The sequence below is a fragment of the Falco peregrinus genome, chromosome Z (genome assembly GCF_023634155.1).
Source record: "Falco peregrinus isolate bFalPer1 chromosome Z, bFalPer1.pri, whole genome shotgun sequence".
Classification (NCBI taxonomy): Eukaryota; Metazoa; Chordata; class Aves; order Falconiformes; family Falconidae; genus Falco; species Falco peregrinus.
In genome coordinates this window covers 83,061,157-83,075,200 of record NC_073739.1, presented here as the reverse complement: position 1 = coordinate 83,075,200, position 14,044 = coordinate 83,061,157, and the positions used below count along the sequence as shown (strand labels likewise).

Genomic DNA, 14,044 nt, shown 5'->3' with positions numbered 1-14,044 from the left:
GGGATGCTTGGCTTGGTTTTAAAGGAGATGCCCTCAGCAGCACCTCATGGGACAAAGCCAGAGTGCAATCGTCTCTTTGGACCGCAGCCCTTCTGCACTCAGCAGCTCCCGCCGAAATCAAGGTGATGTGTTCAATCCTGCAAATAACGCTGGCATCACAAGGGATGTCCCAGTGCTCCCCACTTCACCTGCCGGCCAAGCTCCGGATGCATGGGTGCCACATCAGGGCTGGACATGAATGGTTATTTCATCAGGATAATGCTGGAATATTCATAAGTGGCATTTTCTATATTAAATATAATGCATTAACAGAAGAAGATTGAAAGGAAGTAGAACAGTTAAATAAAATGAAATTATAAAGTTGAATTGCATTTAAATGCCATGAAGCATTTAGAGAATATCAGAATGCAACGACAGCGAGAATACAGTTCATGTAAAAACTCCGTTAAAAATTCCATCCTAACTGATGTAGTTTCATAATCTGTTTTCAGTTGCAATATAAGTGCAGATGCAGTTATGCTATATAACATTTCCTACGATCTTATAGGATACATCTCTCAGCCTAAACATGAGCACAGTGCACTACCACAAACACTACAAGGTTTATAATGCTCTTCTTCCCCCAATGCAGGGTGGTTTTTTTTTTCAATTTCCAAATGCGCAAGCCGTCAAGCTTTTAATCGTAAAGAGGTTGCTTTTAAGAGAATATTTTAATTTTGGTCTTCTTAATATAAGTTGTAATGGAGACTGATTAGCTGAGAAGTTTCATTCAATGCTGTTATTTTTTTGCTAATGCTACCGAATCAGAAGCAGCACAAAAGCCCCAGGCGTTACCCGATCAGACTGCCACTTTTCAGCTACTGCAATTATTCCCAGCGATGGAGATGCTGGAATTTACTGGAAAATCCTAAGGAAATAAAATTTGGGGATAGTGATCCAGGGCAATTCACAGCTAGAGCAATTCCTTCCCTTTCCCAGCAAAGGAATACCACTCTCCTTACAGATTTAACCCTTGGTTCATATATTTCTCCCCTCTGACAGCAAGATGGATTTGAGTTCTCGGGGGTATGCACACCATGCAAAATGTATGAGCAACATACTGCAAATATCTGTATGTTGCGACAAGCCAAACCTTTTCTTCGACAGGCGTCTCTCACGTGTCAGAGTAAATTCCTTGCAAAAAACCTCCCTGGATATTTTGGACACATCTTCAACCCCTCCCCTGCCATGCAAGGTTACAGGTAGTAATTAATTGGCAGCGCTTCTCATTGTGCTTCCCTCGTCTGTTACTCATCACCATGTACTTGACTGTTGTCTCCCTGCCTTCATCAGCTGAATAACTCAGACCATTGGGTCACCCACCGCCAAGTGCAGGAAGGACCCATGGAGGGGAGCAACCTACAGCTGCTCCCCATCCCACTGACTCGTGGACCGTACAGCCGGACCCCCCCCCCCCCCCCCCTTCTTCCCATGGCATTCTGCTGCTGGGCTCTGGGTTATACCTTCTCTTTCTCAGTGGGGAAATACTGGGAAGTGTTGAGAGGTTTGAAAATCAAGACTTTTCCAACCTGGCCTAAGTTCCTCTGGTTGGAGTGGCTTGGGCAGCATAGCACCCCAGTCATGATCTGCTTAGACAGCCCCAGTGCCTATGCCTGCTCTTCCTCCACAGTGGCTAAAAACATGGACTAGACCTTTATTTTTATGAAATATGTAAAGTAAGTTCCTGTCCTACCACCTGCAGGGAGTAATTACAGTCCTGTGGACTATCAAGTCCTATGGAGAAATACCACCAGAGCTTTGGGAGCCGGAATTATGCAGTTGCCAGCACAGCTGCAGGATGCTTGGGGAAGGATCCACCTAAACCTGGGTTAGGTACGGGCTTACGGTTCCAAGACTTACATGAGGGCAGCAGCCACACCAGAATGGAGAGCCTGAGCCCTTCCAGCCATTCCCTATGCAAGGCATGGGCTTTAGCACAAGAATTTCACCATTTATGTAGATTCAACCAGACAGAAAGACCAAGAGCAGAAGCATATTAATTAGTTCTAATTAAGATGGAACATAAATCTTCATGACAATATTCTGTAGATTCAGCACAGCCCTTTCTGAAGAACCACCAGGATCTCTTTAAAAACCAATATAACAGAGTTAATTTAAAAACAGAAGTAGTTTCAAGTCCCGGGCTTGCTCTCAAGCCCTCCCACGCAATTTTTTTGCTATTTTCAAGTATCATTTTCCTGCTCCCCCTCTGCTCCTGTGGCATGTGCAGGAACAGCTCAGGCAATCTATAAAGGTGATGAATTCGCTATAGGTAGGGTAAGCGTCAGGTTGTACCAAACAGCACAGCAAGGAAACTGAAAAGCAAAGAAAAATGAATGCTTTTTCTAGTCTTTACACAACATGGATTGTGTGTGTTGCTTGTAGCAGCAGCAGGAGACATAATTCTGGGTGGGTGCTGCTGCATTCTGGTGTCACACTGGACCACCTGCATCCCAAGCAGCAGAGGGAAGCTGGCATGGCAAGGCAGCGCGTGGGGAGCACAGCAAGACCTGCCAGTGCTCCAAAACAACCAGTGCCCAAGCCTAGAGCACCTTCTTGGAGGTGGATGAACCAAGGGCAGGTCTGCTCGAGGCAGACACTAAAATTCAGGATCCCACCCACTGCAAACCAAACAGCCCCAAATGCTGCAGCCCAAAGCTTTTCCCAAGGGTATTTCACACCAAAACTAATTTTCCCGCACACAAAAAGCCACAGAGGTGCAGACTAGGTGGCCACAAACTGGAAATTCAGCAGGACCAAGCCACAGCCCATGTATCCACACCTCTGTCTACAGCCATGAACAGGATTTTTGGTGCTGCACCTGTAGAATCTAGGTCAGGTCCTGGTGCAGACAGCTGCAGTGCCAAGGGGGAGATTCCAAAACAGCAACAAGCCCAAGCTTTTGGAATAATCCTGTCACAGCAGCAGGCTGCTGCCTCTTCACAGCACGGTTTTTAACCTTATTTTTTTAAAGGCAGGTAGAGCAGTTCTAGGAGGGGCTGAGAAAGATGCAGGTTTGCAGGAACATTGCTCCATAATAAAATAATGAAACCGCCGTTGTGCATGGCTCCAGCAACATGACGTGTGTTCTCATAGTTTTGGGATGACAGAGTGCATTTGTTCCAGGACCACAGACGATTACATGCTTCATCAGAGGACAGAGAAGGAGAATAACCCGGTCAGGGTCACAGTGGGGAGGCTCAGCGCTGGCTGCATGGGGCCACAGGCAGCTGCCCAAGGGCTGAACATGGAAGGTGGTCCCTTCCAGGGGGGAAGTACGGAGCAACATCCTACACCCTCACCTTCTTTGAAGACCTCCTCATGATGACAGACCTGGGAATTTTACTATTTTACTGGATGAAGTGGAGGCTGTTATGTTTGCACTGGTCAGCAAGGATAAAACAAAGGGAGGACTTCAAAGGTTTGAAGATGTTCTGGAAACTATTTACCACAAAATCTCTCCCTAAAGGGGCTGCTGCACCCTCCTTAGCATGGAACTTCTGCCAATTTATTCTGAAATTAATGTTTCCAACAAACGAAGAGAGAGAAGGTCCCCTGGCATGCCCATGCAGATGCACCCAAGTGTTTTGGGGCACCAGGCAGAGCCACCAGTAGAGATAATCTGACTATCTTGTACAACATGGGCAGGCTAAGGAGTGTCCCACTTTGCTGTCTCATCACCCAAGTAAAGAGATTCAGCAAGCCTCCAAGTCCCCATACGGCAGGTATTTCTGTTGTCTTCTCCAGACAGGACCACCCAATGCAATGGCTCCTCTCTGACCAGCACCAGGCAACACACCACATGGTAGATGTAGCCAGGGCTCAGTCTGCCCTCCAAAACACTTACTGTTTTTAAATCTAGACATTCATTGGCGTTTATTCTAATTTGTAATGCTTGACTTTGCTGTCTCCCTGCTCTCCCATCCCTCGGGCCCATCACAAGCTGAGGATGGTCAAGGGAGGGCAACATTTCACTTTTACATCCCTCTCCCCTCCAAACTTGGGGCAGATCACATAGGGTACTCTCATCTGCAGCCAAAGATATTTATCGGGGCATAAGAGTGGCAACGGATGGATAGATGGGCAGCTAAACACACGTAGGCAGCCTCTGAAGAATTGCAGGCAGGCGTTGGACCATGGCGGGAAGGCAGCAAGGTGTGGGGCAGGCAGGACCATGAGGCTGCAGATGGAGGGGGCACTGCAAAGTGCTCTGATGGCAAAGGCGAGATGCTTGCACTCAGTAAGGAGGTGGTTTAGGAGAAGGGAAACACTTGGCTTTGACCGTTTATTATGTTATAAGGATAAGGACCTCATGAAGGTCAGAGCTGCCCTTATCTTCATCTCCAACACTGTTGCACTCACCATTTGGGTACCAGGCCACACAGCAAAGTGTTCAGACCACAAACAGCAGCAACCCAGGAAAAAGGGATTAATGTGGAGATGTTCTAAAGGGATAGACAGCAGGATTAGCAAACTCCTGGGGATAAAGAGTAGTAAGAAGGAAAAGAAAGAAGCCTGCATGGCTGGACGGTGAGAGCATCGAGGAAGAGACAGGGTGACAGAGTGAGGGGGACGTACAGGATCATCTCCCAAAGGAGACGCTAGACTTGACATTCTGTGCCCTGAAGATATGTTTGCAAGTACGTGAGCACCCAGGGAGCTTAGAATAGTGTTTATCTAATACAGGGCTAAAAGTTAAGCCATCAGGTCTAAGTAGCCTGTGAAGGTGTGGACCCAGATCTGGATATGACCTCGGCAGCCTGAAATTCATCTCGTTTGTTACAGGGAAGTTTCAAACGAACGGATGCCCCCATGCTGTGCTTACCACAAGGAGAAATGGATCCGAGCAGCAAACACCGGCCAAATGGTGGGAGAAACTCAGGAGAAGCTGCTCTGCTTCAAAGCTGGTGAAGGCCAACACTCTGTTGTGGTCCCAGGGCATCTCCCAGAATTGGAGACCTCTCCTTTTCCCATCAAATTATCCTAATTAAATGGTTGTCTGTTGCAGGCCATGTCAACAAGACACATTGCCAAGTAAGGACTATTATTTAGGTGGCACATGTATTTCTAAATTGTGTTTAAAACCCTGCTCACCATCTACCGCAGTTATTATTTGCCATTTTAACACTCAGGAGGACGGTTTGGGATTTGAGAAACATCAGGTCAGAAAAGCTGTGACCTTTTAGATGAATAACAACACACAACCTCAATTTTTTGTGTTAGCAGAACCCAGCCATCAGACTAAGCACAAAACGTCTCAAGGGCAAAAAAATCTAAGCATGTAAGACAACCCTTCCTCACTGCAAAGGCTTGTAACAAAACATTATGCTAGAGATGTAGCTCTGCAGTGCCTTCAGAGATTTGGATGTCTGGGCGATTTCAGCAATTAATTACCCAGGGAGCAGGATTTCATCTGCTTTTGAGCAGCTCTACACCAAAATTCAGGGTGTAAGGATCCCTGCACTGCTCAATGCTGGTCAGCAGCAGTGTAGAGGCTCTGCAGCTTCAGAGCACGGGGCAAGGAGCTTATAAATCTGTATGAGCCCTTGAAGAAAGCAGAGGCTGAAAGAGAAATACAAAAGGAATTGATTTTTCTGAGTCATCTGAGAAGACCTGGCAACCAAAGGCAGGACTAACCCAAGCCCCATACAAGCCCTCCTGCTGCACCTCTGTCTTTGCAGTGCCCATCACCCAGCTTCAGCAAACACAGTCTTTCCCATCACCAGAATTTACAAATAACTGACATTATTTGTGGTGCTGGATGCTCACCACAGCTGCCATTTTCAGCTCTGCTCAGGAGCGGTACCCAGGTCTCTGCACAGTGGGGATCTGCTGGGTTTTTTGCACTGGTGCTCCAGCCTCCCACCCCTGGGAGGAATCACGATGCTCAAGCAACAGCATCTCACAAAGTTACGTCCCACCATGAAGCTACAGCCTTTGTCAGCTCTTTCCCACTGCTCTGGCTGGTATTAGGGATGAAGAATTGCTTAGAAATAACAGTAATTACGCAGCAGACATGGACAGACAACTCCTACCGTGATCCTGCAGTCTCTGACAAGATGATGCTCCTTAAATCAGTGACATTCTGAGTTCACATAGCACGGCTTTGCAGGTGTTTTCTCCAGGAGTGACCTTCCCTTGGGAAAAGTGTCTGAATGTACTTGACTTTAAAAAACAAAACCAACCAAAACCCACACGCTTAAAAAGCCAGGAGCCTCTTCCTGAGCTAGGTAATAAACAACCGGTGGGAAAGGGAGCACAGGATGGGCAGGCAGCAGTGACAAGGACCCCACACACACACCCCGATGTCCCTTGCAACCTTCTTCCTTTTCCCCAGGCTCTGTTTCTCCCCAGACCCCAGGCTCAGAATAGATCAGGGCTCAGCTTCAGGATCATGAGATCACTTTTTCATCATCCTCCCTGCCTCCCTGCACAAAGCAACGGTGCCCAGATCTGTGCTGGGCAGAAACCCACGAGTAAATGCAAAGCCCATTTAAACCTCAGCACAGGTGCAACAGTGGGTCCATGGGGGAAACTGAACTCATCCACAAAAACAGCCAGCTCAAGAAAACAGAATTTATCTTATCTTACAATATCAAATAGTTAACTTTAACCAGAAACTGGCTGCAGACATCATCACATCCACTGGCACAGACCATGTGATACTTCGCTTTCATCCAGGACCTCATGGATCTGTGAGCTGATGAAGCCTCCACTGTGCTCCTCCGCTGCTCAAAAGCTCCAGCCTGGATGGCAACCTGCATTAAACACCTGCAACTCCCTTCAGAATCCATTAGCATCAGGACTGCATGTGACAGAGACTTTCACCCATTTTCCTTGCCTCCCTCCCTCCCACACTGCCTGCTGGCTGTCAACACAGCCACTGCTCCCACTTGGAGCTGCTCCGCGCGCAAAGCCACCACATGCTTCTCCCAGCTCCAACCTCCCTTTCTGGAGGGCAAGGGAGAGCCTGGGGGCAGCATGGCCGTGGTGGCCGTGGGATGTTTGGTCCCTCCCCAGCCCCTTGTCCCAAGAGAGAACACCACACCCGGGGCTACCCCACCAGTTAGGTTTCACTGCAAGAGACTGCCACGCTGAATTACAGTTCTTAAAGAGGAAAAACACAGTTCCTTTAATAACTGCATTTTTGCCTAAGTATAAAACTGTTTTCAGTACCATAAAATATTTTGCAGGGTTTGGCAGCTGCTGGGGAACGCGACCCTTTGTGTAGGAGCCTATGGCCTGTGGTTCACTAATTCCTTGTTAGAAAGTGCCACTTCGGGGCAGTTTCAGCCCTCCTTAGGTGGACAGACAGGAGCTGATGACACCACCAGGAGATGAAAACTGAGCCTGTCCCAAAGACTCCAGAAGGAGGGGATGGATTTTCCTTACTCAAGGACAGATATTTGTTTTCCTGCATTTTCTTTCATTCCTCCTTTCCCTCCTCCTCCATCCCAGCCAGAAGTCTGCAAGAAGGTGTGCATGGACCAACAGATGGGATCACAGGGGATGCCCAGGCTGGAGGGCCCGGAGGGCTCTGGGTACGCCCTGCCCCAAGCAGGGCAGCAGTAGGACACACCAGGCTGCCCTGGGCTGCACCCGGCCACCCACAATTATTATTGCATTATAATACAGTAGGTAAGTACCAAAAAGCAAAATAATTTTACATGTTATTTGGATCTTGACCTCAATATGAAAGTATCTTAAAGACCCATCCCCCTTTCCCTACGATTAAATAAGTGTAATTCAGACAGAGTTGGGTTTTTAAGAAGCAGGTGGGCATAGAAGCGAGGACAAAGACAAGCAGAGTGGCTGTGGATGAGCCAGATACCTCTTTCGTGTGCTTCCACTGTGGGGATGAACAGCAGCTTGTGTTTTATAAAAGCAGCAAAGCAAGAAACACAGTTTTTAGTCATTTAAGTAAAGCAGCAAGCAAACACATGCCTCACGACAGTCCATTGCTGGGATGGAATACAAGACATGTGTATTTGCTGAGACAGCACTGGCCTCGGCAATTTGGCACTGCCTACCTTGTGCGAGTAATGCTGATCCACGATTCTGGCCAGTCCGAAGTCGCCAATCTTCAGCACCAGGTCCTCCGTGCTGATGAAAATATTGGCCGGCTTGAGGTCGCGGTGAAGGACGTTGGCCGAGTGGATGTACTTCAGCCCCCGCAGCAGCTGGTACATGAAGAGCTTGGCATGCTCCTCTGCAAGCTTCCCCTGCTCCAGCAGCCGCGCCAGGTCAGTCTCCATGTACTCCTGGACGATGTACACCATGTTAAACTTGAAAAAATCCCCACGCAGGTTGGTGCCCTTTGGCCCCAACACCTCGTACACCTTCACGATGTTATCATGGTCCAGGCGGCGGATGATTTTGATCTCCCGGAAAGCGTGCTTCATGCTCCGCGCATCACCGATGGTGATCTTCTTCACTGCCACTTTGCGGCAGCTCTTGCTGTCAAGGGCGGACAGCACCAGCCCGTTGGCCCCAAAGCCCAGGGGGCGAAAATTAATGAAGCGACAGCCCAGGTCGTACCCATACATGCTGGCGATACAGTCGCACTTCTCAGCCATTGCGGGCTCCGTCCTTTCGGCTTTTTCTCCTTTGTCACTTAAAAAGCTGAGATAATCGAAGGGCTTCCAGATTACAAATGTGGTTTGAAATCAAGCGCCTCATTATTACTTACAGATGCATGGGGGGGCTTGCTCTGAGCCCATTGCTTCAAGACAACACACAGATACAGTGAAAACAGATGCGAGCACACATACACACACAAATATAAAACGTTTTAAGCTGGGTGAGAAATCAAGGGGTAGAAAAGACTTTCCAAGCAGTGTGGATAAACACAGCCCAGAGATCTCTAGCAAAACAGAAAGATTATTTTTCTTGAGATGAAAAAATCAGCACTGCTACATTTTTCAGCAACTTGTTTTCCTTCTCCGATACTCCCGAGACGATGCCGAAGCACAGGGCTGGTGTCCCCCACATCCCCGGCATCTCAGTGCCAGGGCAGCTGGCCAGCCCTGCTGTGAGGCAGAGCCCAGAGCAGCCCCACGGTCTCTCCACTGCCCCAAACCCTCCCGGCCCACAAGTTTTGAGAGCGTTTTCCCCACCAGTGAAGCGCATCCAGGCACTGGCCAGGCTCCCCAATGGTCAGCAAAGCTTCGCCCTTCTTGTCGCTGCCTTTTCAGTAGGGGCAGACCCCATCTTCCCCATCAGCAGACAGAAATCTCAATGGCAGCAAATGTTTTGCAGACCAAAACTCATTTTATTGGCTGCATTCAGCACAGCAAGTTTTCACGTCTGCCGTTCCAACACCTTCCCCTTGTATGTCTTTTGCTGACAAAGCCAAGCACCATCTGATCTTTACAGCTTGCTGGAGGAGTTCCCTGCGCTGGGCAGTCCATTCATCCCTCAGCAGGTCTCAGCCCCACTCCTGGAAGAAAAGAGGAGATGGATTCATTTGATACCAGCGCTGCCTATGCCTTGCCTGTGTAATGGCTTGCTGAAGGTTAACCACAAGCCAAAGTGTGACCTTTCGGAGACTCATTAATTATCCCCTCCAAAAGCAAGCATAGTTACCAGCATTTTTCAGGTGGTTCATTTTTCCTTTTAAATTTGTAATACACAGAAAACTAACTTTTCCCTTCCCCTTTGTTGGTGGGTTTTTTCATTTGCTTGTTTGTGGGTTTTTTGGGTTTTTTTTTTTTGTTGTTGTTGTTTTTAATTTTAATCTGGCCGAAAATGTTACGGAGCGATTTGCAAAGGTTGAATGGCATGCTGTGTCTCCAACTGCCCACTTAAACTGCATCGCAAGGAAAGCACGGTAGCAGCCTGCAAGCGTATAAACCCTCCCTTGCTGAGCAGCTGAGAGCAGGGAGGGCCGCGGACTTTCTCAGCTTACAACAAGCAAAATCGCTCAGGCGAACAAGTCTGTGCCACCCTTGCTGGTTTTGCAAAGAGCCTTAAAAACTGGCTACAAGGGTGGAACACCCCCCAAATTTGGGGTCCAACAGCAAACCCTGGCAGCAGCCTGGGAATGCTGCTGGCTCTGTGCTTGTGGTCGCTGGGAGCTGCCAAGCCCTTCCCTCATGCACCAAACCACACAATTTTAGTGCATTTATAAAGAGATGTTCTGGCGTTGCTCAGCCTGGGGTGCACAAGCAGCTAACGACACAGCTTGTTTCCTCTCCGGTGTGCTGGGGGAGGAAGGAGGAGAGCATCTTCATTAGGACAGAGGAGATGTGTCATTAGCTGCAAGGGTTTGCCATCCATCAGCAGTGCCTGCAACCACAGCTCAGGCACCCTGCTCCACCAAGAGCCGCCCAGCACAGCAGCCAGCTCCCCGCTTCTCCATCAGCTTTGCTGGTGATGAACCCACGGGTGGGAGGACCTGGTGGGAAAATAGGAGCTGACTTCATCTCTCGCTGTGTCCTTCCTAAGAATGTGCTTGCCACCCGGATGCTGCAAAAACACTTCCCCCATGTAAGTTTAGCAGCTGCTCCCTGCAGAGGCGTGAGCCAGCCTGCAGCCTCCCAGCTTTGCTCTTCTCTTCCAGGAGGTCACGGTTTCAAAAACCCAACAACTCCTCCACGCAAACAAGGTACATACACAAGACAGATCTAGGGTCTTTGAAAGTACATCTGAACAGATAAATATAGGTAAATATACAGAGATGAATAATACAACATTTAAGTTGTGGATTTTTCACTCCCTATTAATATGAAAAGACTTAATGACACCCTTGGCATTAAGAAGCTGGAGCAAACAAACGTGGACCCAACACAAGGAGGGTGAGCAACAGCGGCAAGTCACGGCTGCATAACTCATAGCCTCAGGAGCATAACTCTACACTTCAAAGCCTCTCTGTGTTTTGGCTGTGCTAACACAGGCTCCCCTGAGCGACAGGGGAATCTCTTATCAAGATGCACTGGCTTTTAAAGGAAAAAAAAAGCAGCAAAGGAACATGCTAGCACCACGGCAGGCCTCTCAAACAATTGCTGGCAATGGCATAACCGGCGTATATCAATGTCTGCTGGGGACAAGGATGCAGATTTAGCCAGAGGATCCCAATATTTTGGGGATTTTCCTGACAAAATATCATTTTCCAGTGGCAGGCAACCATGCAGGAGTGACCACGGGCAAGGGGTGACCTCTCACAGATGTTCCAGGTGGGAAAAGACAGTTCAAAGCCCTCAAAGCACTTCAAGTTTTCCAGATAACTGCTGCAATTTTTCAGCTGCAATTACTTCATTTAGAAACAGCATTGAACAGAAGGCATGAAGCATTAGGAAACGGCTGGGCTTTTCTCTTTTTCGAGATGATCAGCTCATCAAAGCTTTCGCCCTACCATGTCTCCCTGCAGATGTTTATGAATCTCAGAGGAGCAAGGACACCCACTCCTGCCTGATCCAAGCCCGTGTCCTGCTCCCAAACACCCCCGCAACAGCTCATTTTGCTGCACACTCTCTTTGCCACAAGACCCATGTGCAGACGGATGCCCCGTGCCACCCACTGAGAGCACCATCAGATCCTTCTAAAGCTGGGGAGACCTGCAGGGACCAGCCAGCTGCATGACAAGGGCTCTGACCTTGCACCGGGATGTCCCAGATAACCAGTTGGACAGTGCTGCTCGGAGAGGGGGAAGATAAAATCACTGTAGATCTGCTCCCAATGCATTTTTCATGCCAGAATAAAGCCTCTGTTATAGCCCTTAATCACCAGAGCTGCTCCATTAACCCAGCAGTGGGTTCACAGCCTGGTCCCTCACTCTGCACTCCCCAAGCATCGCGCATTGCCGGCAGTATGCTCCTGTTCTCTAGCAGAAGTTACCCAGAGCAATGATAGGGAAAATACTTAAGTTGAGCTTTGTTTCAGTTTGCAAGCATCAGTCATTAAAGGTGGAAGAGAAATGCAACGCTTCAGGCCAGCACAGATCAGCTATTTGAAGGAGGAACGAGTTAACGGTTAAAACAAAGATGTATGGACTGTATGACAGCAGGGAGGGATGTAGGCAGGGCAGGGATACCCTCCGAAGAGCATCTGCCAGCAGTTACCAAGCAGTTTGGCAAACACTGCTTGCTCCTGTAGTTGAAAGCAAAAATAATTACAGCCTCTCTTCAATCCAGTGATTATCTAATGCTGGCTTTTGCACACAAGGATTGAACAGAGAAAGCTGCTCTTGCTATTAGGAAGCAGGGCAATGCACAGCCAGAGATGCCCTGGTCTACAGGCAAAGGGAAAAAAAAAAAAAAAAAAAAGGGGATGAGAAACAAGGAGTGAAGGAGAAAAAGAAGGTACGTAAATCCAGAGGCTCTCCAAGGGCAGCAGTAAAGATCAACATGTGCAGGAAGGTTACCCCTGCATTGCAACCAGTTGCATGGTCGTGGAAAGGGAGCACACATTGCTTATACCCCAAGAAGGCAGTGAGGTGTCTGAGGACCACTAGAAGGTTTGAGGGAAGGTTGGAACCTGAGGAACAACTAGGGGGCTGCAAGAGGTACACCTGGCTGCAGCAAAACCTGAGCTTTTCCACTTGGGGTGCCTGAGTTTCCTAAGCCTGTGCTGAAGACCTCAGTCTCTGCACAGGTCTCCTGAATGTCTGAGGAAAAAAAGAAACCCCTCCAAAAAGTAGCAAAAATTTCCTACTGGCAAAGGGAACTTGGTGAAATAGGGCTTGGGCCAACATGCTTCAAGAAGGTGCCACGTCAGGTTTGAGATCCATCTCTGCGTCTTGCCTCTCAGCCCCATCACCCAGAGCTCAACACACTTCTTAGCTTTTTAGCACTTGGTGGGTGTCGCTGAGACCAGGTAGGGCTGGACAGGACGCAGTGCACACTCCCACACTGAGCTTCTTGGCTTACTCTAGATGCAGTGGAAGGAAACCAAGTTTTGCCTCATCAGCTCGATTGTTAATAATTAGTACAGTTCTAGAAGCAGTGAAAGGGAAAATGCTATGCATGAAACTAAAAGAGAAGAAAGAGCCCTGTTTTATCTCATGAGCAGAGCCATGGCCTTTGCGGTGCTCCTGCCTATGTCTCAGTCCCTGGCTGAGTGATGACCCTGCAGCATCTTCTGTAATTAGAGGGGCTGAGGCAGAATATCACCCCTGAAAGGATGGCCCCAGGGGATGGCAAGCCATGCTCCTGTCCTTGCTCTTGTGGCTGGGTCCCTCTCACTGAACCATCCAGGGAAAAGCTGTCAGTGAATACGGGGAGATGCACCGTGGCTGAGGGACACAGCATGCTCCCCACGGGACTGAATGCCATCTCTGTTCTTATCTCTGCCTCCTCCAGCCAAGCTGACAGCAAACCCAAGAGATCAGGCTGACCAGCCTTCCCTGAGAGGCTACAGGAGTTATTTTTCCAATGCTCTCCATTATCTACACCAGACATAATTTCTAACTGGTTATTCCCTTAGCAGCACTAAAGAAATGAAATAAAATGTGCACACACCTTGGATGCTGCTCCCAAGTTAAATGAGCAGCTGATGCCTGGAAACTGCAGCAGGGAAACAACCCTCTAACTATTTAAATGCGCATTTTCACCAAAGGGCTGGATCCTGGTGCAGCTAACCAAGGGGGAGTTTCAGGATGCCAGATGCACCATCAGCAATCCCAGTTTTTCATCTCTTCCTGGTTTTCCAAGTCTGTTCTAATGAAAAGGTATTATTTCATTAGCCTAATGAAAATAGCCGCTGAGACCAACAGCAGTCATAAAACCAGCAGCGATGCTATTGGGCTGCAGACAGTGGAAAGCGCAGTCTATTTTCATGGAACGATGAACAGAGTCCCAGGGGTTTTTCAGTCTGGTGAGGCCAGGATCTGCCATCCACTTGAAAAGCCGAACTCAATGGCAGCTTCAGCGCAAACTGCAGCAGAATACAGCCGACAAGTCCTGAAGCACAACAGAGGGTTAGGAGCAGAGAGCAGGAAAATTTGTGGTTACACCAAGACAGTGCGCAGGGAAAATAAGTCTCATTCATCGATATTGGTGGAGTTGCC

The 14,044-nt window shown here is 48.5% G+C and overlaps 1 protein-coding gene across 3 annotated transcripts in view; it reads right to left on the bottom strand.

Annotated features, from left to right (window-relative positions):
- Window positions 1-14,044, bottom strand: part of MAPK4 (mitogen-activated protein kinase 4) — a 46,509-nt gene that overhangs the window by 15,828 nt on the left and 16,637 nt on the right. For all 3 annotated transcript variants that reach the window (XM_055791486.1, XM_027794532.2, XM_027794530.2), the window contains exon 2: window positions 8,070-9,478. In XM_055791486.1, coding sequence (XP_055647461.1) covers window positions 8,070-8,615 — 546 coding nt within the window. In that variant the 5' untranslated portion in view covers window positions 8,616-9,478. The remainder of the gene's footprint in view (window positions 1-8,069; window positions 9,479-14,044) is intronic.